The 25401-nt window shown below is 43.9% G+C and overlaps 1 protein-coding gene across 7 annotated transcripts in view; it reads right to left on the bottom strand.

The window, feature by feature from the left end:
* The window catches only part of LOC118396117 (uncharacterized), a 200934-nt gene that overhangs the window by 149455 nt on the left and 26078 nt on the right, over positions 1–25401 (bottom strand). For 2 of the 7 annotated variants that reach the window (XM_052465547.1, XM_052465548.1), the window contains exon 1: positions 18496–18510. The exons of 4 other annotated variants lie outside the window; for them this stretch is intronic. Coding sequence is in view for 1 of the 3 variants with exons in the window: in XM_052465553.1 (XP_052321513.1) it covers positions 18496–18497 (2 nt within the window). In the remaining 2 variants the exon portion in view is untranslated. Of the gene's footprint in view, positions 1–18495; positions 18670–19757; positions 19883–25401 lie in introns of those variants that run through there. One more of the 7 variants, XM_052465553.1, reaches the window with a different exon arrangement.

The raw sequence follows: 25401 nt of genomic DNA, 5'->3' as shown, positions 1-25401 counted from the left end.
GTGGACAACTATAAATACCTAGGTGTCTGGTTAGACTGTAAACTCTCCTTCCAGACTCATATTAAACATCTCCAATCCAAAATTAAATCTAGAATTGGCTTTCTATTTCGCAACAAAGCCTCCTTCACTCACGCCACCAAACTTACCCTAGTAAAACTGACTATCCTACCGATCCTCAACTTCGGCGATGTCATCTACAAAATAACTTCCAATACTCTACTCAGCAAACTGGATGCAGTCTATCACAGTGCCATCCGTTTTGTTACCAAATAACCTTATACCACCCACCACTGCGACCTGTATGCTCTAGTCGGCAGGCCCTCGCTACATATTCGTCGCCAGACCCACTGGCTCCAGGTCATCTATAAGTCTATGTTAGGTAAATCTCCGCCTTATCTCAGTTCACTGGTCACGATAACAACACCCACCCGTAGCACACATTCCACCAGGTTTATATCACTGATCATCCCCAAAGCCAACACCTCATTTGGCCGCCTATCCTTTCAGTTCTAGGGGAACTCGCCAGACATGACCCTGTGTGACCCACCACAAGTCATCCCAGATGTCCCCCCTGGCCTTTATGTCCAGTTCACTGCCACCAAGGTAGGGCCAGCATTCCCTTCCTTCCCAGTAGGGCCAGCATTCCCTTCCTACCCTGTAGGGTCAGACTTCTCTTCCTTCCCGGTAGGGTCAGAGTTCCCTTCCTTCCCGGTAGGGTCAGAGCTCCCTTCCTTCCCGGTAGGGTCAGAGTTCCCTTCCTTACCGGTAGGATCAGAGCTCTATTCCTTACCGGTAGGGTCAGAGCTCCATTCCTTCCCGGCAGGGTCAGAGTGTCCTCATTTCCTGGCAGGTGTAAAGTGTCCAGGCTTTGAGTGTCCTGCTCCTCAAGTAGGTTTATCCTGCCCCCCCAGGTCCTAAGTCTCAGGCCCTAGTTGCAGGTTCAAACGTTTCTGATTTAAGTTCCCGGGCTCCAACCTTAGTGACAGGCCCCCAGTACTCAGCCGTTCTAGGTCCACAGTCTCCTGCACGAGTAGCCACTAAGTTTGATGCTCTGCCAGGCCCTAGGTATCCTACCCAGCTAGCCCCCCCCCCCCATCAGGTCCGTAGTTATCCGCATTGAGCCAGTTTCCCTGTCAGGCCCAGAGTCAGTATCCCTGTTTAGTTTCAGTCATTCTCCCTCTCAGGTCCAGAGTCCTTTGCCCTCTCGGGTTCAGCGTTGTTCTCCCTCTCAGATTCAGAGTCATTTTCCCCGTCAGGCCTAGAGTCAGCTTCCCTGTAAAAAGCTAACTAAACTCTGCAGTGGTGGGTTGAGGCAGAGTTGAGTGAAGCAGCTTCAATGGTAAACTTGACCTTTCCCTTATAAATCAAATAAATATTACAGGCGGAGTCGTATCACGCTCATGGGTCCTATGTGTGCCCACTAGGACTAATTGAATGATCCAAAAAGTGCAAATCAAGTGTAGCCTACCTGGGAACACATGGAACGTTCAAACAGCGCACGGAACTTGTTGACAAGTCATTGTTTTGAAAAGGACTTAAGTGGCAAGTACATAGGTCTACATTTACACAAGGTTGCACCCTCTTCAATCAATAGGCTAGGGGCAAAATAACATCCAAATTGAGCGCTCATCGACTGAGAGAGGTATCAGGTGCAATGTTCTGGCTTTGTTAACAGGCACCACATGTAGTGTATGAGCAAAGTGCACAAGCTTTTCCGACTCTTTGTGCATCGAAGCACCACATAAAACTGTCTTTAACAAAGAACCCAAAACATCTGCGTGCGTGCGCCATTGTGCGCCATCGTGCATAAATGTATTTTGTCCCCCCACACCAAACGAGATCACGACACGCAGCTTAAAATATCAAACCAAACTCTGAACCAATTACATTAATTTGGGGACAGGTTGAAAAGCATTAAACATTTATGGCTTGCACTTGGTAGCTAATTTGTCCTATTTAGCTAGCTTGCTGTTGCTAGCTAATTTGTCCTGGGATATAAACACTGAGTTATTATTTCATGTGAAATGCACAAGGTCCTCTACTCCACCAATTAATCCACAAATAAAACGGTCAACCGAATCGTTTCTAGTCATCTCTCCTCCTTCCAGGCTTATTCTTCTCTTGATTCTATTCTATATTGCGATTGGCAACTTTCATAAATTAGGTGCGTTCCCGCCACTGACCTCTTTTGTTTTTCAGTCACCCACATGGGTATAACCAATGAGGAGACGGCAAGTGGGTACCTGCTTCTATAATCCAATGAGGAGATGGGAGAGGCAGGACTTGCAGTGCGATCTGAATCAGAAATAGAACTGACTTCTATTTTATCCCTTTGCTATGCAGACGCTCGTTGGCGGGCCCAAGCAGTGTGGGTGCAATAATTGAATAATATAGATTTCTAAATTCATTTTGGTGTCTTCAGCCTGTTAGTCGTGATAATGCTTTAAATCCATCACTGCAAATAACTGACAGTTTCGACATCGAATACATGTGGATCACATTTTAGGGTTGCGGTATGATTCTGTGGAAGGCTTGGCAACAGAGTGCACGTGTTGCAGCAAGCCCAGGCACAACTGGAGGTGTGCTTTATGGAGCGGGCACACCATAAATAAGCCTGTAGACTATATCAATAGGTTAAGGCTACAATATCCTTTCATAGTGTTTATATCAGTGCAACATAGGTCTATCAGATAGCGGAGGTTTGGGGGGCATAGGGCCTACCTTTTCTGGAGACACAGACAGGATAATCAAGTTTCAGTCATGACATAATTTGTTTACAATATTAGTCAATATGCCTACTATGTCAAAAAGTGCGGGCAAAGAAGAAGAAAATGTGAGTAGGCCTAGGATAATGCTTTGTTCGCTCTTCATATTAATATCACTTCACATTTGTATAATTCTAACGATGGATGATGAAAGTCTATGAGATGAATATGTAGCCTAAAGAATCAGTGATCATGTTGGCCTACGGCTAGTTGACTACTTTAAGGATAGCTTAACAATGTAAATGGATCAAACACATATGTTTTAGATATGAGCTTGATTCAACATTTTTCATGCAAGTGAATTGGCAAAAGGTGGAATTATTGCAAACTAAGTGACAGGGATGGGGTCTACTATCAAAATCCTTACCAAAAACCCACGTCTAAAAAGTTGTCATGATTGTCTCTGTCTTTGTAGAGGTTACAGGAAGCCCCAGAAAGGACATTCCCTGTATTTGTCAGAGGAAAACTGGGGAGAAGGTTAGTGTGATAGTATGACATTCCAAATGATCTGTGATCCTCAATTTCTTTCAAATGAAATGTTACCTAATTATATATTTTTAATTACTTCCTTCCCAGTTCCAGTCCTAATTCCGCAGCCATTCCCACTGTAGTATCCATTGCCCTGTCATTGAGGTTTGTTAAAACACAATCCACAGCTTGTCGTGGTAATTTCCTGTATTACTAAATGATGAGAGTTACAAACCACACACCAGTCAGAGTTATACTTGAACTTCATATTTTAATAACATGAGCTTCACCATAGCCCAGTGACTCTCAGATCAATTTAGTGTCTATAAATGAATTCTGAGAGAGCTTACAAAAGAATACCTCATCTTTTATAGCCAAGATACACCCCTCTCAACTCACAATGACGAACCACAGATCTTAGGAACTTCACAAAGGGCCTTTTACTTGAAAGAGGAGTATCCCATAGCCAGATACCATTAGCTATAAATTATCGTTCAGTTTGGTCTCTTAGACGAGGTTCTACTTCTCGTTCTTGGTACTTCATATTACCAAAACATTACCTCATCCAATGGCATATATCATTTGTCAATTCTAGATACTCCCATCTCAAATACAACTCACCCCTGGACAAGCTCCCTGAGGAGTGAGCCTCTAGAGATCATATACTATGAAAGATACGTTTCAACATCAAAGGGGACATACAATGGTTCCAAACACTGCCATACTCCTTCCCCCAATGGGAAAAGGAGGGAATGACTGGAGTACAGACATAGTGGAGCCCTTCACATGGTTTCACAGATATATTCATTATGAAGACAATGTTCAAACCTGACTCCTCCCTTTCTGATATTCTGCCTATTACCAGACATGTAAAAGCCAAGCCTGACCTCTCCCCTCTCTGGGCCCCAAGTGACTTTTCCCTAGAGAAGAAGGGAAAATGCAACTGCCAACAGTATAGTCCAAAAGAAGACATTCTAATGACAAGAGAAGATAAATAAAACATCTTATTTATTGATGTTACCTAACTAATTATGATTCAGCTACAACAAGCTCCATCAGGAGACCCCAGGGTTTGACCTGTTGGACCCGAACATGAGAGTCATAGATGTTAGTTATAACTGCCTCCACGACAAACACCTGAAGAGTTTTTTCCGTCATCCGGAAAGGAAGAAGCGGCTGGTGAAGCAAGGCCTCATCACTTCAAATGAGAAGGCAAGGCAGACCTTCTTTTTCTTTCCAAAATCTAAATGTGACACTTATATGGAACTGAGAAAATTGGACAGGTGTAAGCGATATGATGGCTAGGTGAAATGTTTGCCATTTTGCTTAGTTTACACAAATCCAAATCTACATATGGTCATTGTTAGTGCAGGTTGTAAAAGAGAATGTGTTCTTAATGTCTTACCTGGTTAAATAAAGGCAAAATCAATCAATATTGGGGTTTCGGGTAGAGGTAGATTTGGGATTGGGTGTTCAAGAACTTCCCCTAAAAATGGCTCTTTTGTGGCTCCTCCCTTTCAGGTGCTGTGTTCGTGTTAAGAGTACAATCGCTACAGTAGCTACATCAAGTGAGTTCAGTTGCTGTGGGAGAAGCAGTGCTGTGCCCAGCAGGATAGAATGGTCTGCTTTCTAGATGCACAATTATAAAAATACAAAAGCTATATTGCAAGACACCTTTCCATGCGTTTTATTTCAACTGTGTATGTATGTAACTTGCTGTCGCTCATGGACCGGGAAAGGGTTTTCTGATCACGTAACAAGACCAGGAAGAACTTGCTTTTGAAGCCGTTCCTAGTCTTGCAGCAGGAAGGGGAGGTTCCGTCCCACATTTCACTGATGGCTATTAGAGATTGGCTCATTGCCAAACGTAGAAACTACTTCAAGAAAACTCCCTCACGACGCCAGGACAGCGGAGTCAATCACCACCTTCCGGAGACACCTGAAACCCCACCTCTTTAAGGAATACCTAGGATAGGATAAGTAATCCTTCTCACCCCCCCCCCCCTTTAAGATTTAGATGCACTATTGTAAAGTGACTGTTCTACTGGATGTCATAAGGTGAATGCACCAATTTGTAAGTCGCTCTGGATAAGAGCGTCTGCTAAATGACTTAAATGTAAATGTAAATGATTAGAATATTTTACTCAAATTTGTTTAAAAAACATAAGCAAAGGTCTGGAATCACGTTGACCTCCTATCTAGCAATAACTTAATAAATAGATATGGTAGACAGTTTTAGTTGTAGAAAAATTAAGGTAAATCATGTTTTATGTTCCCTTGTATGTGAAGGTTTCAGAGTGAAAATGGAAGAGGGGAAGAACCGTCACTTGGCCGAACAGGCTTGGGATGTGAAACGACGCCTCAGGCTTACGGAGCTGGAAAGAGAAGTGTGCAGGGAGCTGCGCCTGGAGCGCAGAATCCGCTGGTCGGTGATTGGACAGGTAAGGATGGAACAGCGGCACTCCTAGGGCTGATATCAACTCACAATTGCTTAAGCAGCAGTAGGACCTCAGTGTTTCTGTTGGTATCTGTCAGGATTTGGCCAGGGTTGTTCCGGTTTTTGGTCACTAGATGCCCCCATTGTGCCTTTTGACCTTTTGTTTTCCCTTGATCCCTATTATTATTTGCACCTGTGCCTCGTTTCCCCTGATTGTATTTAAACCCTTTGTTTTCCTCTGTTCTTTGCTCTGTGTTTGTATGTTAGCACCCAGCCCTAGTACTCTGAGAACTCTTGTTGATCCCGGTGGACTCTCTTGTGGAATTCTGTTTTTTTGTTCTTGTTTGTTTGTTTTTTTTGAGTATCTTTTGAGGCTTTTTGTGCTTTACCTTCCACCTTGTGGATTTATCTTTTTCGTCTTGGAGGAATACCTTTGTTCTTGTAGGATTCCTTTTGAGGTTGTGGAGTTACATGTTTTCCTGAAGAACTTCACTTTTTACTTCATTAAATACACCGTCTCAAGTACTGCTGTGTCTGCCTCATCTTCTGGGTTCTGCCGACTATTCGTGGCTCAGTTGGTTAAGTGACTGTTTCTCACTCCAGAGACCCGGGTTCGTAACCGGGTCCTGACAGTATCTTCATCCATTTGCCTCTCTTTCTCACCCGTCTCTCTTAGCCTGGAAGCCAGATGGGAGATTGGAGACCCCTGGGCAAGGACTCTCCCTTCAGACACTCCACCTCCTCGATGGACACTCTTTCCAGTCAGATCTCGACCTTGAACCTCAAGGTTGCTAGGCTACATATTGCCAGACCACAAACTACCAGACCACCAACTGAAAGACCTAGCAGTGACTCTGATCACTCTGGAACCTTGTCTACTGTGATGACCTGCTCACCACATTCAGCTAGCCCATCAGTGGTAGGTAATTTTGGTCATGAACATGTTCCCAGCTTTCACTCTTTGGGGGCTGTAGGCATATTACTGCTTCCCTGTCTCCCATCTACTGGGAAATTCATATCCAAGTACAGTGGCAAGAAAAAGTATGTGAACCCTTTGGAATTACCTGGACTTCTGCGTAAATTGGTCATAAAATGTTGTCTAAGTCACAATAGACAAACCCAGTCTGCTTAAACTAATAACACACCAACAATTATATTTTTTCATGTCTTTATTGAACACACCGTGTAAACATTCACAGTGCAGGGTGGAAAAAGTACACTCAGCAAAAAAAGAAAAGTCTCCTTTTTCTGGACCCTCTCTTTCAAAGATAATTCGTATAAATCCAAATAACTTCACAGATCTTCATTGTCAAGGGTATACACACTGTTTCCCATGCTTGTTCAATGAACCATGAACAAATAATAAACATGCATCTGTCGTTATGACACTAACAGCTTACAGACGATAGGCAATTAATGTCACAGTTATGAAACTTAGGAAACTAAAGAGGCCTTTCTACTGACTCTGAGAAACACCAAAAGAAAGATGCCCAGGGTCCCTGCTCATCTGTGTGAATGTGCCTTGGGCATGCTGCAAGGAGGCATGATGACTGCAGATGTGGCCAGGGCAATAAATTGCAATGTCCGTACTGTGAGACGCCTAAGACAGGGGGACAGGACGGACAGCTGATTATCCTCGCAGTAGCAGACCTCGTGTAACAACACCTGCACAGGATCGGTACATCCGAACATCACACCAGCGGAACAGGTACAGGATGGCAACAACGACTGCCCGAGTTACAGTAGGAACGCACAATCGCTCCATCAGTGCTCAGACTGTCCACAATAGGCGGAGAGAGGCTGGAATGAGGGCTTGTAGGCTTGTTGTAAGGAAACCGGCAACAACGTAGCCAATGGGCACAAACCCACCATCGCTGGACCAGACAGGACTGTCAAAAAGTGCTATTCACTGACGAGTCATGGTTTTGAATCACATGGGGTGATGGTGGGATTCGCGTTTATCGTCGAAGGAATGAGCGTTACACCGAGGCCTGTACTCTGGAGCGGTATCAATTTGGAGGTGGAGGTGGTACCCTTCCTGCCGGCTCATTCTGACATTACCCTCCAGCATGACAATGCCACCAGCCATACTGCTGGTTCTGTGAGAGATTTCCTGCAAGACAGGAAAGTCTGTGTTCTTAATACCACTGAGCACGTCTGGGAACTTGTCCGGGAAATGTCCGGGAACTTGCAGGTGCCTTGGTGGAAGAGTGGGGTAACATCTCACAGCAAGAACTGGCAAATCTGGTGCAGACCATGAGGAGGAGATGCACTGCAGTACTTAATGCAGCTGGTGGCCACACCAGATACTGACTGATATTTTTGATTTTGAACCCCCCTTTTGTTCAGGGACACATTATTCCATTTCTGTTAGCCACATGTTCAGTTTATCCTGTTTGGGATAGGGGGCAGTATTTTCACGTTCGGATGAAAAGCGTGCCCAGAGTAAACTGCCTGCTACTCATGCCCAGAAGCTTATATATGCATATTATTAGTAGATTAGAATTTTTAAAAACTCTGACATTTCTAAAACTGATTGAATGATGTCTGTGAGTATAACAGAACTCATATGGCAGGCGAAAACCTGAGAAAAATCCAACCGGGAAGTTGGAAATCCGAGGTTTGTAGTTTTCAACTCATTGCCTTTCTACTATACAGTGTAAATTGGTGTAAATTGGGTCATATTGAACTTACTAAGGCTTCCACTAGATGTCAACAGACTATAGAACCTTGTTTCAGGCTTCTACTGTGAAGGGGAAACGATTAAGAGCTGTTTGACTAAGAGGTCTGGCAGAAGGCCATGAGCTAAGTCATGCGCGCCGTGAGAGCGAGCTGCGTTCCTTTTAATTTCTAAAGACAAAGGAATTGTCTGGTTGAAACATTATTGAAGATTTATGATAGAAACATCCTAAAGATTGAGTCTATACATCGTTTGACATGTTTCTACGAACTGTAATAGAACTGTTTTGACTTTTCATCTGGACTTTCGTCTGGACTTGACCGCGCCTTGAGAATTTTGATTGGTGAACTAAACGCGCTAACAAAAAGGAGGTATTTGGACATAAAGATGAACTGTATCGAACAAAACGAACATCTATTGTGGAACTGGAATTCCTGGGAGTGCATTCTGAGGAAGATCATCAAAAGGTAAGTGAATATTTGCAACGCTATTTCTGACTTTTACTGACTCCACAGCATGGCGGGTATCTGTATGGCTTGTTTTTGTGTCTGAGCTCTGTAGCAAAACGCAAAAGGGATCTGCCCACTCCCTCACTGGAAGTAGTGGCAGCCGAACCTCAATCATGGAAAATATCGGAACCATGGACTGTGCAAGACATAAAGAGAGAACACCAGGGGGAGCCAGAGGAAGCTGAACTCCTTAACTTCCCTACACTGACAGGTGCACCACAAGAGGACCCCAGAATAGGAGACTGGTATGCGGATGCAATGAAAAATGACTGCAAAACAAAGGAGGAGCTATGGACTAAAGTGCTGGTGGATTTAAGCCTAGAGTGATCAACTGACAAGAGCACACCAGCAAAGCTTTGACAGATATTAGTGCTGTGTAGGAACTGTAACAGCCACAGTCACTTTCCCAGTAAAAGGTATATAAAGGGGGATCATGAGAAACTTGTGATCCTCGCTACAATATGCGAGATACTTCATATTGAGAATCATCACAGGTAAATTACTTTTTGCCATACTCCATTTGTCCAGGATTAACTTTGACTATAAGTTTGACGGATGGTTTTGCCTTAAAACATATTTATTTCTGAAGAAAAGCTTATCCAGAGAAAGGACAGAGGAACCTGCTTGACGGAGGGAATACATAAGAATTGCATTACCCATCTCTCAATAAAGGTGGTCTTTCCTTGGGGGATCAGCACCAGAATTAATACAGGGTCAAGAAAGGTCAAATACCTCAAACGGTCAAAAGTTAAAAACCGGCTACATGGTAGAAGGCATTTAGTGTTTATATTTTATTTTACCTTTATTTAACCAGGCAAGTCAGTTAAGAACAAATTCTTATTTTCAATGACGCCCTAGGAACAGTGGGTTAACTGCCTGTTCAGGGCCAGAGCGACAGATTTGTACCTTGTCAGCTCGAGGGTTTGAACTTCCGGTTACTAGTCCAACGCTCTAACCACTAGGCTACCCTGCCGCCCCCCGTATAACGAATTGGAATCTGGAAGTAATAATTGATTAGATAAAATTAATATTGCTGAGAAACCAATTACGGGAAGGTGACTGAAGGAGCTGAATCATAATTAAGGTAATTGTGTTTAAGTTTTATATAAGGGTTTATATTGAGAAGTGCTTAATAAGCTGTCTAGCAATAAGTATCCGGCATAGCATAAGTCTTTAAGGATTGATTGAGCATTATTGTTGTATTGAGAAACTGTATAACCATTGAATTGTAATAACGTGTATAAGACAAAAAACAGAGTGACTTAATAAAAGCTTGAAACTTTGAAAACTAGGCCAGAGTAACGATCTGGAGAGCAAACGCCGTTGACACTCTCACTGAACAGAAAGTGACCCTGGTTATAGGTTAAAAGTGATTGCACTAAAGAATATTTCATTGTGTGGACAATAATATATTTTTAGGAGAGTCAAAACATATAACAATACTCGTTTCCAAGAGACTACAAGCTGACGAGCCTAATAACTAACAGAAGATTAATTATTAGGTATTGATATATAAGAAAAGAAGACACAAGGTAAGGGAGTATAGGAAGAATCTATAAACTTAGAATACTAGAAGAGTACTTTTATCCATGGCCCCATACTAGACCGGGAAAAAAAGGGAGTGACAACGTGAACGAAGGAACAAATCCAACTCGCGCGAAGGGCCATTACAAATAAATAGAAGGGTTGGAAGGGCCGCACGGCTAGGCCCTTGTTACACCGAAGTAACTAAAATCCTAAAGTACTCTGCCCAGCCAGAGGACGGGGTAAAGGCTTTTGCTGCAGGTATCGGGCAAAAGTCAGCACCGTGACAGCGCTGTACTCAGATTATTGCATGGTGTGCTTTTTCCGTAAAGCTTTTTTGAAATCTGACACAGCAGTTGCATGAAGGAGAAATATATATTTAATTGTGCATAACACCTGTATCTTTCATCAACGTTTATGATGAGTATTTCTGTAAATTGATGTGGCTCTCTGCAAATTCGCCGAATGTTTTCGAGGCACAACATTACTGAACATAACGTGCCAATGTAAACTGAGATTTTTGGTTATAAATATGAACTTTATCGAACAAAACATACATGTATTGTGTAACATGAAGTCCTATGAATGCCATCTGATGAAGATCATCAAAGGTTAGTGATTAATTTGCTCTTATTTCTGCTTTTTGTGACTCCTCGCTTTGGCTGGAAAATGGCTGAATTTTTTTCTGTGACGAGGTGCTGACCTAACATAATCGTATGGTCTGCTTTCACTGTAAAGCCTTTTTGAAATCCGACACGATGGGTAGATTAACAAGAAGTTAAGCTTTAATTTGGTGTTTTGCACTTGTGAATGTATGAAAGTTAAATATTTCTGAAAAATATTTTAGAATTTCTCGCTCTGCCATTTCAGCGGATGTTGTCGAGGGGTTCCCCTCGCCTTAAGAAGATGTCTCAGTTGTTCAATCTTGTATGATCATACAATTATTTGCACATGTTAAGTTTGCTGATAATAAACACAGTTGACAGTGAGAGGACATTTCTTTTTTTGCTGAGTTTGTGAACCCTTGGTTTTAATAAATTGTTGACCCTACTTTGGCAGCAATCAACTCATCGTTTTCTGTAGTTGCAGATCAGACCTGCGCAAGGGTCAGGAGGAATTTTATACCATTCCTTTTTACAAAACTGTTTAAGTTTAGCAATATTCTTTGGATGTCTGGTGTGAACCGCTCTCTTGAGGCCCTGCCACAGAATCTCAATCGGGTTGAGGTCCCCTACTCTGACTGGGCCACTCCAGAAGGCATAGGTTCTTCTGTTGCAGCCATTCTGTTGTTGATTTACTTGGGTGTTTTGGGTCGTTGTCCTGTTGCATCACCCAACTTCTGTTGAGCTTCAATTGGCGAACAGCCTTACATTCTCCTGCAAAATGTCTTGATTAACTTGGCAATTAATTTTCCCATCGATGATAGCTAGCTGTCCAGACCATGAGGCAGCAAAGCAGCACCAAACCATGATATGATGCTCCCTTTACCATACTTTAAAGTTGGGATGAGGTTTTGATATTGGTGTGCGTTGCTTTTTTTTCTCCACACAATGTTGTGTGTTCCTTTCAAACAACTCAACTTTAGTTTCATCTCTTCACAGAATCTGGAACATCCAGATGCTCTTTTGTGAACTTCAAACGTGCAGCAATGTTTTTATTTGGACAGTCGGTGGCTTCTTCTGTGGTGTCCTCTCATGAACACCATTCTTGTTTAGTGTTTTACGTATCGTAGACTCGTCAACAGAGATGTTAGGATGTTCCAGAGATTTCTTTAAGTCTTCAGCCAACACAGATTCTTCTTAACCTCATTGAGCATTCTGTGCTGTGCTCTTGAAGTCATCTTTGCAGGACGGCCACTCCTAGGGAGAGTAGCGTCAGTGCTGAACTCCATTTATATACAATTTGTCTAACCGTGGAGTGATGAACATCAAGGCTTTTAGATATACTTTTGTAACCCTTTCCAGCTTTATGCAAGTCAACAATTCTTAATATTGGGTCTTCTGAGATCTCTTTTGTTTGAGGCATGGTTCACATCAGGCAATGCTTCTGGTGAATAGCAAACTCAAATTTTGGGATTTCTTTTTAGGGCGGGCAGCTCTAACCAACATCTCTAATCTCGTCTCAATGATTGTACTCCAGGTTAGCTAACTCCAATTAGCTTTTGGAGAAGTCATTAGCCTAGGGGTTCAAATATTTTTTTCAACTTACACTGTGAATGTTTAAATTATGTATTCAGTATAGACGAGAAAAATACAATAATTTGTGTGTTATTAGTTTAAGCAGAATGTGTTAATCTGTTGTTCTGATTTAGATGAAGATTAAATCTAATTTTATGACCAATTCATGCAGACATTCAGATAATTCCAATAGGGTTCATATACTTTGTCTCACCACTGTATTTGGATGATATGATATGTGTTTGCTACTTTGGTAAATGTAAAAAGTCTAGATGAGGAAGATGATTAAGTTGCAACAATGGAGACCACACATTTGATATAGAGTGATTGCTAGAAAAGAAAGAAAGGTATACTTATACTGCCTTGGTTGACCTAAAAAGGCTAAGAGCTTCAGAAAGTGCTGCAGAGAGTATGCTCCCTATCAGCAAAGACACCAACGAAGATTCAACCCAGGGCTCTGTCAGCTGTACCTCCCTACTCTCCAAAGTCAATGTGATCTGTCTCACTCAGAGTCCTGACAGTGGGTCCTCCCCAATCTCCATTGATGAACCAGTCACTGCTGTCCAGACTTATTGCAGCAGCATTTCTCTGTCCAGTGAGGAATGAGCACACTCTTTCTCCAGTCAGATCTCTACTAAGAACCTCCTGGCTGCTAGGCCACATTCTACTAGGCCAAAATCTGCCAGGCCCCAATCTGACAAACCACCACCTGTCAAACCACCATCTGCTAAACTACCATCTGATAATCCACAATCTGCTAAACCACCACCTTGTAAACCACAATATGCTAAGCAACCACCTGCTAAACCACCACCTGCTAAACCACAATCTGCTAAACTACAATCTGATAAACCACCACCTGCTAAACTAAAATCTGCTAAACCACAATCTGCGAAACCACCTATTGCCACTGACTACTCTGAAACCTTATCTGCTGTGGTAGGTCGTGGGCATGTCATCCCTGTCAAACTGACCTTGGCCCCTTTCTCCTCCTTACTCTCCAGCGAAGAGACCAACACCAACCTCCCCTCCAGCAGCCTCCCCTCCTCGTGCTCCATCAAGCTTTCAGACAGTAGGAGTGACATTCCTTGCTCTCTGACCATAAACTCAATTTCAAATGTTCCTGGATGTGACTCTAGCAGCAGTAGTTCCCTATCCTATCTAACGAGCTCACTCAGCCTCCAATCAGGTCTCTACTGAGAACCTCCAGGCTGCTAGGCCATGTTCTGCTACGCCACAATTTGCTTCTTCACAGTCTGCCAGGCCACAATCGGACATACAATGTACTGCCACTGATGTCTATGAATCCCCATCTGCTGTAGTGGGCTGCACAGCACATTCAGCTAGCCCAGATTTGATATGTCATTTTAGTCATGGACATGTCATCCCCTTCAAACAGACCTTGGCCAGTTTCTCCTCTTCCAACACCAGCTTCCCCTCCAGCCAGGGTTCATCTAGCAGAAGCTCCCTGGTGACTACCACTTTGAAACTCTCAGCCACTGACATGCCTCCCAGGCAGGGGTCAGCCAGGAGCACCTCCTCGGGCTCCAGCAAGCTTTTAGACAGAATGAGTGACATTCCTTGCTCCCTGGCTGTGAGCTTTATTTAAACTGTTCCTGGACCTGACTCGAGCAACAGCCCTGTGCGGGAGAATCAATTTGCTACTGAGGTCTCGTCGATCTGCCTCAGCCAAGACAGAAATGGCCAAGGAGGGAGTGTGACACCTCCAGCCCCTTTGGATGTCTCCCTCCCCTCCATTATTGAGCGGGCTGGCGGACTTGTATGTTGCGTCATCTCCCAGTCTTGGTGAATGGTGAGGAGGGCTCTCCATCTCCCACCACAGTCTCCCATTATCCTACAAGGGTGTTTGTCAGCCACTTAAGGAGTAGCCCACTAGGTGAGGACCTTGTAGATTCAACACTTGCGGATGTTTTCTCTGTCCTGAAAATGGAGGGAATTCTTTCCTACTCTCCGATTTTGGAGGAGGAGCTGCTTGATCTCTCCTCCAGTTGTTCTTCGTCATCCAGCGAAACACTGCAATGTGTGTCTGTTGGCGCTCCTGGAGGCGCCTTGAGGGGACACTTCACCCTTGCGCTTTCCTCTCCCTGTATCTCTCCATGCTGTTCAGTCGTGTGTATTTGCCACTGACAAAGACCTGAAGGTAGAAAGAGTGAAGGGAGTTTTTGAAAGCCTGAGATCCCAGTTTATGAGCTACGCCATCAAGCCTGTGAGTAACATCATTACCAGGGCAACAACAAAGATGGCTGCCTCCAATCAGCTTAGTTCAGAGACACTCCAGGCAGCATCAGCAAAATCATCTGCTATGGCTCATAACCTTATTAGTTTGGTTTTATTTAAAGTTGCCACGGTGCTCTGATGACTTAGAGGGTCTGGGTGATCATCTCAGATGCCCCTCAACTTTGACCAGAGTTCTGACACCTTTGACCTCAGAGAAAGCTACACTGAAACCTGCTGTTCAGAAGATCAGAAGGGAGATGTCTCAGGAAGTGGCCACCGAACTCCAGAGTTTCTTGATCAAGGAATCCCTTACTGCCACCCAGACACCATCCAATGGACATGCTTGCACTTCTGGTTCTGCCCCAAGGGAAGCTGTGCGGGACATCCTGAGGAAAACCAAAGTGGAGGCTTCCAACAAAAGCCTGAAAATGATTTTCTCTGTTAATTTGGATGAGCGGCTTACAGACTCAGATGCAGACTCAGATTGCAGATGCGTTATATCCAAAGCTGCATGACAGATTGGAGTCAAAGAGAGAGCTGCAGGCTTCTTATTACAGCTCAGCTGCAGCCTCAGCCCCTTTGAAGTTGAGAGCAACCTAGAGCTCCAGGAGTTCACTGACCCACTATCTGAGTCAGTATTGTGTCTCTTGGATAGGACATTTGGAGATAAAGCTCAGAACTTAAAGACAGGCGGGGGTGTTTTATAATATGTCACAGACCCAACCTGTAGTAACCTGGTATATTTATGTTTACCAATAGATGGCAGTATTGACTCAAGACAGGGGTTTGATTTCCGCTAACCGTAGCTATTTCCTATGTCTGACTATATAACTATGATTAAGAAAGCTTCAGGTAGTTTAAGCCAGGTGCATCAAAGAATGTAATTCTAAGTTACAATTAAATACTAAACTGTGCTTAAGTCTCATGAGTTGTAACTCTAAGAAGCCTTTAAGGATACTACACAACCTATAAGAAGTTTTTGATTGGACCCCACACCAACGACGTCAATGTGGTTGTGTACACGATTGCAGTGGAGGAGTTGCCTGTTGAGGGTTGTATTGCGCAAAGTGAGGCCATTCATGGCCTTCACAAGTTACCTTCCAGCACCAGTGGCAGAGGAAATGAGACTGTGAGCCCTACTAATTGCCTACTGGAGGGTGTAGTGGGCAAATTGGTATGGAAGATGCTATTTCAAGGCCTTGACATCCCTGAGGTACCCATGAATGACATCCGATCAGAACTTTAAGCTACAATATGAACTGGTTGCGAAGCTTTGTCCTCTGATGGTCATGGCTACAACCATAGACAATCAACCACCTACTATTCAAGAAGCAGTGATGTCTTCCGAGAACATCCATCTGAAAGAGATGTGTGAGGCAGGTATCAAACCTCTCAAAGAGAACCATGTACCCGATGACTCTGAGACAAACATCATGGTCAGAGGGACCTCCGACAAGGACTCTCCCAGTCTACATTCCACACCAAGCTGCTTCATGGGTATGAGCTTGACTCAGAGGACTTTGCATCACCTGTGTCATCCCCAACCACCACTCTCTCTGATGTGGCAATGGACATGGTGGTTTCTGTCCTTCGGGACATGTCCGATTCCCCAGACGTTACCTCAGCATTGGAAAAGACCAACGATCTCAAGACGCCGTACTCCCGCCCTCAAATGCAAGGATTGTAAGAGCCCTCTGCAGAGAGATGGAGGAGCACATGGGCTCTCCTGATGCTCTGAGGCGAGCTTTGAGCCGCGGGGAGATGACAACAGTCATTGCGAGAAATGTCACGGCTGCGGTCTCTGATTGTTCCTCGGACCCAGGATAAACTGGCTAGCTGGACCCTAGTTGAGGATGTGACCACAAGCTGTCCAGTGCTCTGTGGGTGAGGGTGACTAACAGGTGGAGGGAAGCAAATGTCTGCCTGAAGGCAACAGACATCTTTCAGTTGGTGCTGTCTGTGCATAGAAAGTTGATGCAACGCTATGGCACAGAGGAAGCCCTACAGAAGATACTGTGCCACAAGGCACCCAAGCTGCACAAGGACATTGTCTGTCTTGTCACGAGCGGAATTATGGATGCACCATCCAAACTTCAAGGCACCAAAAATCTGGACTCTACACTCAACTTGAAAGAATTGACAGCCTTGTTTAATGAAATGACAACCCGTGAATCTTTGAATAAGAAAGCTGAGCAGAGCAGCATGAAGACTGAGATTGAACAGCCGGAGTGATCCACTGTGGAACAAGTGTTGGGGAATAATCAGAATTGGTTGGTAACATAGGTAAGATGTTTATATTCATCATATGTTTGTAAGTTATTTCTCATCAAGAATGTTATTTTTGTATAATACTGTGGCAGGGTTGCAGTATCTGTTCTATGTCAAGACTAAGTTGCATGGGCCGCAGAGAGGGGAGAGGTCAAGGTGTCATCATGTGTAAACATATCTTTTGCTCCACTGTGTCTGTGTGCCAGTCACTCCCTACTTTTCCCATTGGGGAGAGGAGGATGGCAGTGTCTGGAATCATTCTATGCTCTCCGTGAGCTTGTCCAGGATTGGTTGTATTTAGAATTGGTTGTATCTAAATGACAATTTGATATATGCCTGTTGATATGGAGGGTTGGTTTATGGTTCTGGGGTTGAGTAAGGAGACAAAGCTGCACGATTTATGTCTATGCTGTCTGACTATGTGTGTTCTTTGCTATTAAAGGATCTCAGTTGCAAGGTAGTGGGGCTCTCAGAGAATTGATTGATAGACACTGAATTGATCTGAGAGTCACAGGGTTGTGATAGAGCTCATATAATTAAAGATGGACTTTGATAACTAACTCTGACTTGTGTTGTGGTTTGCTCTCATGATTTGGTAAATAGAGGAAATTTCCACGACACAAGTGACATCCGGTTCCACCAGCTTCATAAGGGAGCTTATATTAGAAGAAGTCCTGATGAAGCTTGTCAAGAAGATATGCCTTATGCCAAAAGGACCAACAAGCGTCAGCGCATCCAGATCAGTGATCTGGTGACTGAGCTGATCCGATTGTTCGAAGATGAGGTGGCCAAATATCTGATTGAGGAAATGGAAAGCCAGCAAAAAAGTTTCAATTCTAAGATGACATCGAAGCTGGCAGATGCCATCTACACTGACCTTGGGAAGGTGAAGCGTTTGAAACGCTCCTTAAAAATGTACGATTTATTTGAGGATCAGGAGATGCTTTCCATTGTCCCTGTCATTGTTTCCCACAAGCTACTGGCCATCTTGAATCCCTCAGTTTCCAACCCATATGACCGTGAGACCTCAGACCTTGAAGACTCATGCAGTGATGATGTGGAGGATTTGGAATCTGAGGGGGTGCATTATGCCACCGGCAGAAAGGTAAGACAAGCTCAGATTACTCTTGAATGGTCATTGGTTGTGCTTTTTGATATCGGCACCAGTAAGTATAGTTGTATAATTATAGGAATATGTAAAGGAAGTGAAATTGAAGTTGAATTGTGCATCCTTGAATTCTGATCAGTCCAACATGAGCATTGTCCTTACAGACACTACAAACCAGCCAGAGATGTACATTGCTTGTGGATTCTCCACCTATGAGTGAATATTCCTGGTGGGAAATGTTCTTATTTGACAATTATAAAGAAGTATAAAGAAGTAATAAATTATTGTTTTTTCAGACAATTGTCCATCTGAAATTCTTACATATTTTCATCTTCTTGCCAGTTAAATTATCCAAGACGAGGAAAGGCATCCGGGACTTCTTCTGGGGAGTCCAGAAGGCCTGGAAACGCTTGGTCACCTGCAAGTCCTCTGGGTCCTCTGATGGGTAGCCTGGATGACGTGCAGCCCATGTCAGTTGCTTTTGCCAGGCTACATCTGAGGAGGACACCACAACTCAATACAACATTTTTATTTTTGTTGTTCATTTCTGTTTTCATGTTGAATCCCCTAATGCTGCTATATTTGAACCAGGCTGTCAGTGGACTAGCTTACCATTAGTTTATACTCCTGATGGAAGATCCACTATAGGCTGGTCAACACCAAAATTCCATCTGGGTCTTTTGATCCCTTATTAGCTCCCACTCCTGTAACTAGGAATGTGAGCTTCTAAATGTCATTCAGACATCTACAGCTTCTCCTGTGATTAGGAAGATAAGCTAAGAAGCCCAACCAATTGACTAGATGTGCTGTACATCTGATGCCCTCTCCCTATTGTAATCATTGACCCACGTCCATTGCAGCCTCTAAATTTTGTAGATATTTAGCCTAAATTAAAAAATGACAAGGAGGGTAGGCCGACAGCAGCTTCTACTCTTACGATTAAGAAAGTGGTGCTAAACGTTTTGGGCTTTGAGGAACTATGTATTTGTTTTTTCAATCACTTACATACTTTTGAATGGTTGTTTTAATAAAGCATTTGCATTGCAGATTTTGATTAATATTGTATCTTTCCGAATTTTTCATTTTAATTTAGGTATTCATTTGATGACATGGGACTAAAGCGTAGTTTATACCATACATACGTACACAAGAAATAACTACAAGCAGCTACACAAAAAAAGCTCTACACAAGAACGTAGGATCAGCATTTTCTGAAGCGTTCTTGTGTTGCACACGAAGGGTATGAACTAGGCTTGGTCATTTTATGACTTCAATTAGGGTATATAATGATATCCATAGTGCAGTATTAAGATATTCATTATGGAGCTTTATATTACAGTAGAAATAATGTAAATGAATAAAAGTGAATTGATGTATGTCAACTTGATGGCGATATTTGCTTGTTCAACAAAAGCTATATTGGTGTTAGACGGTCTGACGTTGCATGACATTCACGTATTTATTTAATTGTCACGGCCCTGAAAGAGGTAGAAAAGGCCTCAAGATGGTGACATATCTTCTGTCAGACAATCTAATCAATGTATTTATCACATGCGCTGAGAACAGGTGAAATGCATACTTACATCTTCCTCTAACTCTGCCTTGGCAGAGAAGGGCTTGATGAATCATGTACAGTATATGGACCAGCATCCCAGTGGAATGCTTTTGACCCTTTGTAGAGTCCATGCCCCAACGAATTGAGGCTGATCTGAGGGGGGAAAAGGGTGCAACTAAATATTAGGAAGGTGTTCCTGATGTTTTGTGCACTCAGTGTATATACTTCAGGTTGTATATATTTGTAGTTATAGGAGAATGTGAGTCTTACGGCCAGCTGCCATATTCTTGCATGTATTCTGCATCCGGAACCGTGAAGCCTGGCAAGCAAATTTAGTATGATATGATATTTATGCACCCCATGTTTATGTGACTACTCTGTTTGCCTAACTTGGGGAGACAAAGAAAGTAATACTTTCAGAAGAGGACTTAGACATATTGAAAAAGAGGACTTTATCATTGCCCATTCATACTAGCAGGGAAGCCCCTCTCTCAGAGGCTGAGGCGAAGAGGAGCAGTCGTAAGCCCACTCCATGTGAGTGGCTTTACCGTAACCTCAGGCACAGTGGAACAGTGGGAACTCATCTGTATAATTGTGTTGAGGAGATCCAGACTGCATTTCAAATGGAACGCTATTCACTATACAATGCATTACTTTTGACCAGGGCCCATAGGGGTCTAGTCAAAAGTAGTGCACTGTATAGAGTGCCATTTGGAATGCAAGTTCAGACTCAGCTTTAATAAGGGGATTAGGTCTGCTAGCCAGTGTTCCGTGTCTCTCTCCCTCTCCTGCAGGCATGCTCATGTACAATAAGGTGTTTTCAGGGCATGATGACTCAGCTAATTGGTGACCAAACTCACCTTTTGTAGTGTTGTCACGCCCTGGCCTTAGTATTTCTGTGTTTTCGTTATTATTTTGGTTAGGCCAGGGTGTGACATGGGGATTTATGTGGTTTGATTTGTCTGGGGTTGTGGTTAGAGTAGTACTCTAGGTAAGTCTATGGTTGCCGAGAGAGTGGTTCTCAATCAGAGGCAGGTGTTTATCTTTGTCTCTGATTGGGAACCATATTTAGGCAGCCATATTCTTTAGGTCTCTTGTGGGTGATTGTTCCTGTCTCTGTGTTTGTGTGCACAAGATAGGGCTGGTTTGGTTTTTCACGGTTGTTGTATTTTCATCTTTATTAAAGATGTCCAAAAATAACCACGCTGCATTTTGGTCCGCATCTCTTTCACCAGAAAACCGTTACAAGTGTGGTGTTTATACTGCTGCTACACCTTAATCAGGACCTCATCCCCCGGCTATTTAAGTATCTGGTGAACGAGATAACCTTAATCATAACTTGTGGGCCAGTATGTTGTGTGGCAACCCTGCCTGTTAGTAGTTTGAAACACATAATGATTTACTTGAAGGCAACCTACATTAGGACTTCATAACACTTTCATCACCCATTTAATCAATGGGTGGGTATAATCCGGAACGCTGATTGGTTAAAAGCGCATTCCAGCCAGTGTCTATTCCACAAGTTACCACCAGCTAAATCTATGACGTTAAAATGCTTATGTACTCTGTTCTCATCAGCCCAGGCAGGGAAGTTATAAACTTGATCTCCACTATCTAGACATTATCTCACATTTCTTTAGACTAACATTTAGTTTTCAACAGCGGAGATTTGTATAAACATTAGTCTCTCTCTGACATCTGCAACATTGTTTCAAATATTCAAATTCGATCTCCAACTGTCCCATAGTAATGAACGTGTAGGGAGTCGGGACGAGAAAGAGATGCCAGGCAGCGTTTCTCAGCCAATCAAAATAATGAATCAGCTGGCATAATTTTTATGGATATATACAAAGAAAGGTCAATTGAAAAAAGGTAAAACGAAAGGAAGGGCAGCTAGTTTGCAGTCTTTCCAGCTCCACTTTGAAGTTATTGTGTTAGCTGTGTTGTTGGCTAGCTCCTCTGAACAATAGTGTCCTAACAAGAGCACATTTTTTTATGCCGGGTGAAATCGTAACTGATTAGCTCATTGTTATTGATGTATCTTTGAAGACGGTGTTTGGAGGATATTGTCACGCCTGCTCCCACTCCCCCTTCGCGCCAGGTTACCTGTTTGTACATGCCCCTGTCACCATCACTACAATATCTCCAGCACAACGCTGGAAATTTGTCCGCATCCACAGAAACTAGTCCCATCATTCTATGACGAACACAGATGGTTTAATATCAAATTCAGAGAGAGCGGTAGAGAGACTCTGACACAGATGCAATGCCAGTTCCTTGTTGTTTGGCTGTACACTGGGTGCAAAAAAACATTAAGAACACCTTCCTAATATTCCATTGCACCCCCTTTGCCCTCAGAACACCTTTGTCGAGGCATGGACTCTACAAAAGCGTCCCATAGGGATACTGGCCCATGTTGATTCCAAATCTTCCCACAGTTGCGTCAAGTCGACACCTGCTCGTCGAACATCTCATTACAAAATCATGGGCATTAATAAGGAGTTGGTTCCCCCTTTGCTGCGATAACACTAGATGTTGGAACATTGCTGCGGGGACTTTGAGTTCAGCCACAAGAGCATTAGTGAGGTCGGGCACTGATGTTGGGCGATTTTGTTGTCAGGTCGGGCACTGATGTTGTCAGCTACTTCCGGCGCCGACAGAGATGGCCGCCTCGCTTCGCGTTCCTAGGAAACTATGCAGTTTTTTATTTTTTTACGTGTTATTTCTTACATTGGTACCCCAGGTCATCTTAGGTTTCATTACATACAGTCGAGAAGAACTACTGAACATAAGAGCAGCGTCAACTCACCATCAGTACGACCAAGAATATGACTTTCGCGAAGCGGACCCTGTGTTCTGCCTTTTCACCCAGGACAACGGAATGGATCCCAGCCGGCGACCCCAAAAAATGACTTTGAAAAAGGGGAAAACGAAGCAGTCTTCTGGTCAGACTCCGGAGACGGGCACATCGTGCACCACTCCCTAGCATTCTCCTCGCCAATGTCCAGTCTCTTGACAACCAGGTTGATGAAATCCGAGCAAGGGTAGCATTCCAGAGGGACATCAGAGACTGTAACGTTCTTTGCTTCACGGAAACATGGCTCACTGGAGACGCTATCCGAGACGGTGCAGCCAGCTGGTTTCTCCACGCATCGCGCCGACAGAAACAAACATCTTTCTGGTAAGAAAGAGGGGCGGGGCGTATGCTTTATGGTTAACGTGACTTGGTGTGGCCAAAACAACATACAGGAACTCAAGTCCTTCTGTTCACCTGATTTAGAATTCCTCACAATCAAATGTAGACCGCATTATCTACCAAGGGAATTCTCTTCGATTATAATCACAGCCGTATATATTCCCCCCCAAGCAGACACATCGATGGCTCTGAACAAACTTTATTTGACTCTTTGCAAACTGGAATCCATATATCCGGAGGCTGCATTCATTGTAGCTGGGGATTTTAACAAGGCTAATCTGAAAACAAGACTCCCTAAATTTTATCAGCATATCGATTGCGCAACCAGGGCGGGAAAAACCTTGCATCATTGCTATTCCAACTTCCGCGACGCATATAAGGCCCTGCCCCGCCCTCCTTTCGGAAAAGCTGACCACGACTCCATTTTGTTGATCCCTGCCTACAGAGAGAAACTAAAACAAGAAGCTCCCGCGCTGAGGTCTGTTCAACGCTGGTCCGACCAATCTGATTCCACACTCCAAGACTGCTTCCATCACGTGGACTGGGATATGTTCCGTATTGTGTCAGACGACAACATTGAAGAATACGCTGATTCGGTGTGCGAGTTCATTAGAACCTGCGTTGAAGATGTCATTCCCATAGCAACAATTAAAACATTCCCAAACCAGAAACCGTGGATTGATGGCAGCATTCGCCGGAAACTGAAAGCGCGAACCACTGCTTTTAATCAGGGCAAGGTGACTGGAAACATGACCGAATACAAACAGTGTAACTATTCCCTCCGCAAGGCAATCAAACAAGCTAAGCGTCAGTATAGAGACAAAGTAGAATCTCAATTCAACGGCTCAGACACAAGAGGTATGTGGCAGGGTCTACAGTCAATCACGGATTACAAAAAGAGAACCAGCACCATCACGGACCAGGATGTCTTCGCTCCCAGGCAGACTAAATAACTTTTTTGCACTGACACTGCCCGCAACTAAAACATGCGGACTCTCCTTCACTACAGACGACGTGAGGAAAACATTTAAACGTGTCAACCCTCGCAAGGCTGCAGGCCCAGCCGGCATCCCCAGCCTCGCCCTCAGAGCATGCGCAGACCAGCTGGCTGGTGTGTTTACGGACATATTCAATCAATCCCTATCCCAGTCTGTTGTTTTCCGCCCAAATAGGTCCACAGACGATGCAATCTCAACCACACTGCACACTGCCCTAACCCATCTGGACAAGAGGAATACCTATGTGAGAATGCTGTTCATCGACTACAGCTCGGCATTTAACACCATAGTGCCCTCCAAGCTCGTCATCAAGCTCAAGACCCTGGGTCTCGACCCAACCCTGTGCAACTGGGTACTGGACTTCCTGACGGGCCACCCCCAGGTGGTGAGGGTAGGCAACAACATCTCCACCCCGCTGATCCTCAACACTGGGGCCCCACAAAGGTGCGTTCTGAGCCCTCTCCTGTACTCCCTGTTCACCCACGACTGCGTGGCCACGCACGCCTCCAACTCAATCATCAAGTTTGCGGACGACACAACAGTGGTAGGCTTGATTACCAACAACAACGAGACGGCCTACAGGGAGGAGGTGAGGGCCCTCGGAGTGTGGTGTCAGGAAAATAACCTCACACTCAACGTCAACAAAACTAAGGAGCAGAGGGAACACCCCCCTATCCACATCGATGGAACAGTAGTGGAGAGGGTAGTAAGTTTTAAGTTCCTCGGCGTACACATCACAGACAAACTGAATTGGTCCACCCACACAGACAGCACCGTGAAGAAGGCGCAGCAGCGTCTCTTCAACCTCAGGAGGCTGAAGAAATTTGGCTTATCACCAAAAGCACTCACAAACTTCTACAGATGCACAATCGAGAGCATCCTGTCGGGCTGTATCACCGCCAGGTACGGCAACTGCTCCGCCCACAACCGTAAGGCTCTCCAGAGGGTAGTGAGGTCTGCACAACGCATCACCGGGGGCAAACTACCTGCCCTCCAGAACACCTACACCACCCGATGTCACAGGAAGGCCATAAAGATCATCAAGGACAGCAACCACCCGAGCCACTGCCTGTTCACCCCGCTATCATCCAGAAGGCGAGGTCAGTACAGTTGCATCAAAGCTGGGACCCAGAGACTGAAAAACAGCTTCTATCTCAAGGCCATCAGACTGTTAAACAGCCACCACTAACATTGAGTGGCTGCTACCAACACACTGACTCAACTCCAGCCACTTTAATAATGGGAATTGATGGGAAATTATGTAAAATATATCACTAGCCACTTTAAACAATGCTACCTAATATAATGTTCCCTACATTATTCATCTCATATGTATACGTATATACTGTACTCTATATCATCTATTGCATCCTTATGTAATACATGTATCACTAGCCACTTTAACTATGCCACTTTGTTTACATACTCATCTCATATGTATATACTGCACTCAATACCATCTACTGCATGGGTGTCAA

The sequence above is a fragment of the Oncorhynchus keta genome, chromosome 17 (assembly GCF_023373465.1).
Source record: "Oncorhynchus keta strain PuntledgeMale-10-30-2019 chromosome 17, Oket_V2, whole genome shotgun sequence".
Taxonomy (NCBI): domain Eukaryota; kingdom Metazoa; phylum Chordata; class Actinopteri; order Salmoniformes; family Salmonidae; genus Oncorhynchus; species Oncorhynchus keta.
This window is presented reverse-complemented; position numbering and strand designations above follow the sequence as displayed.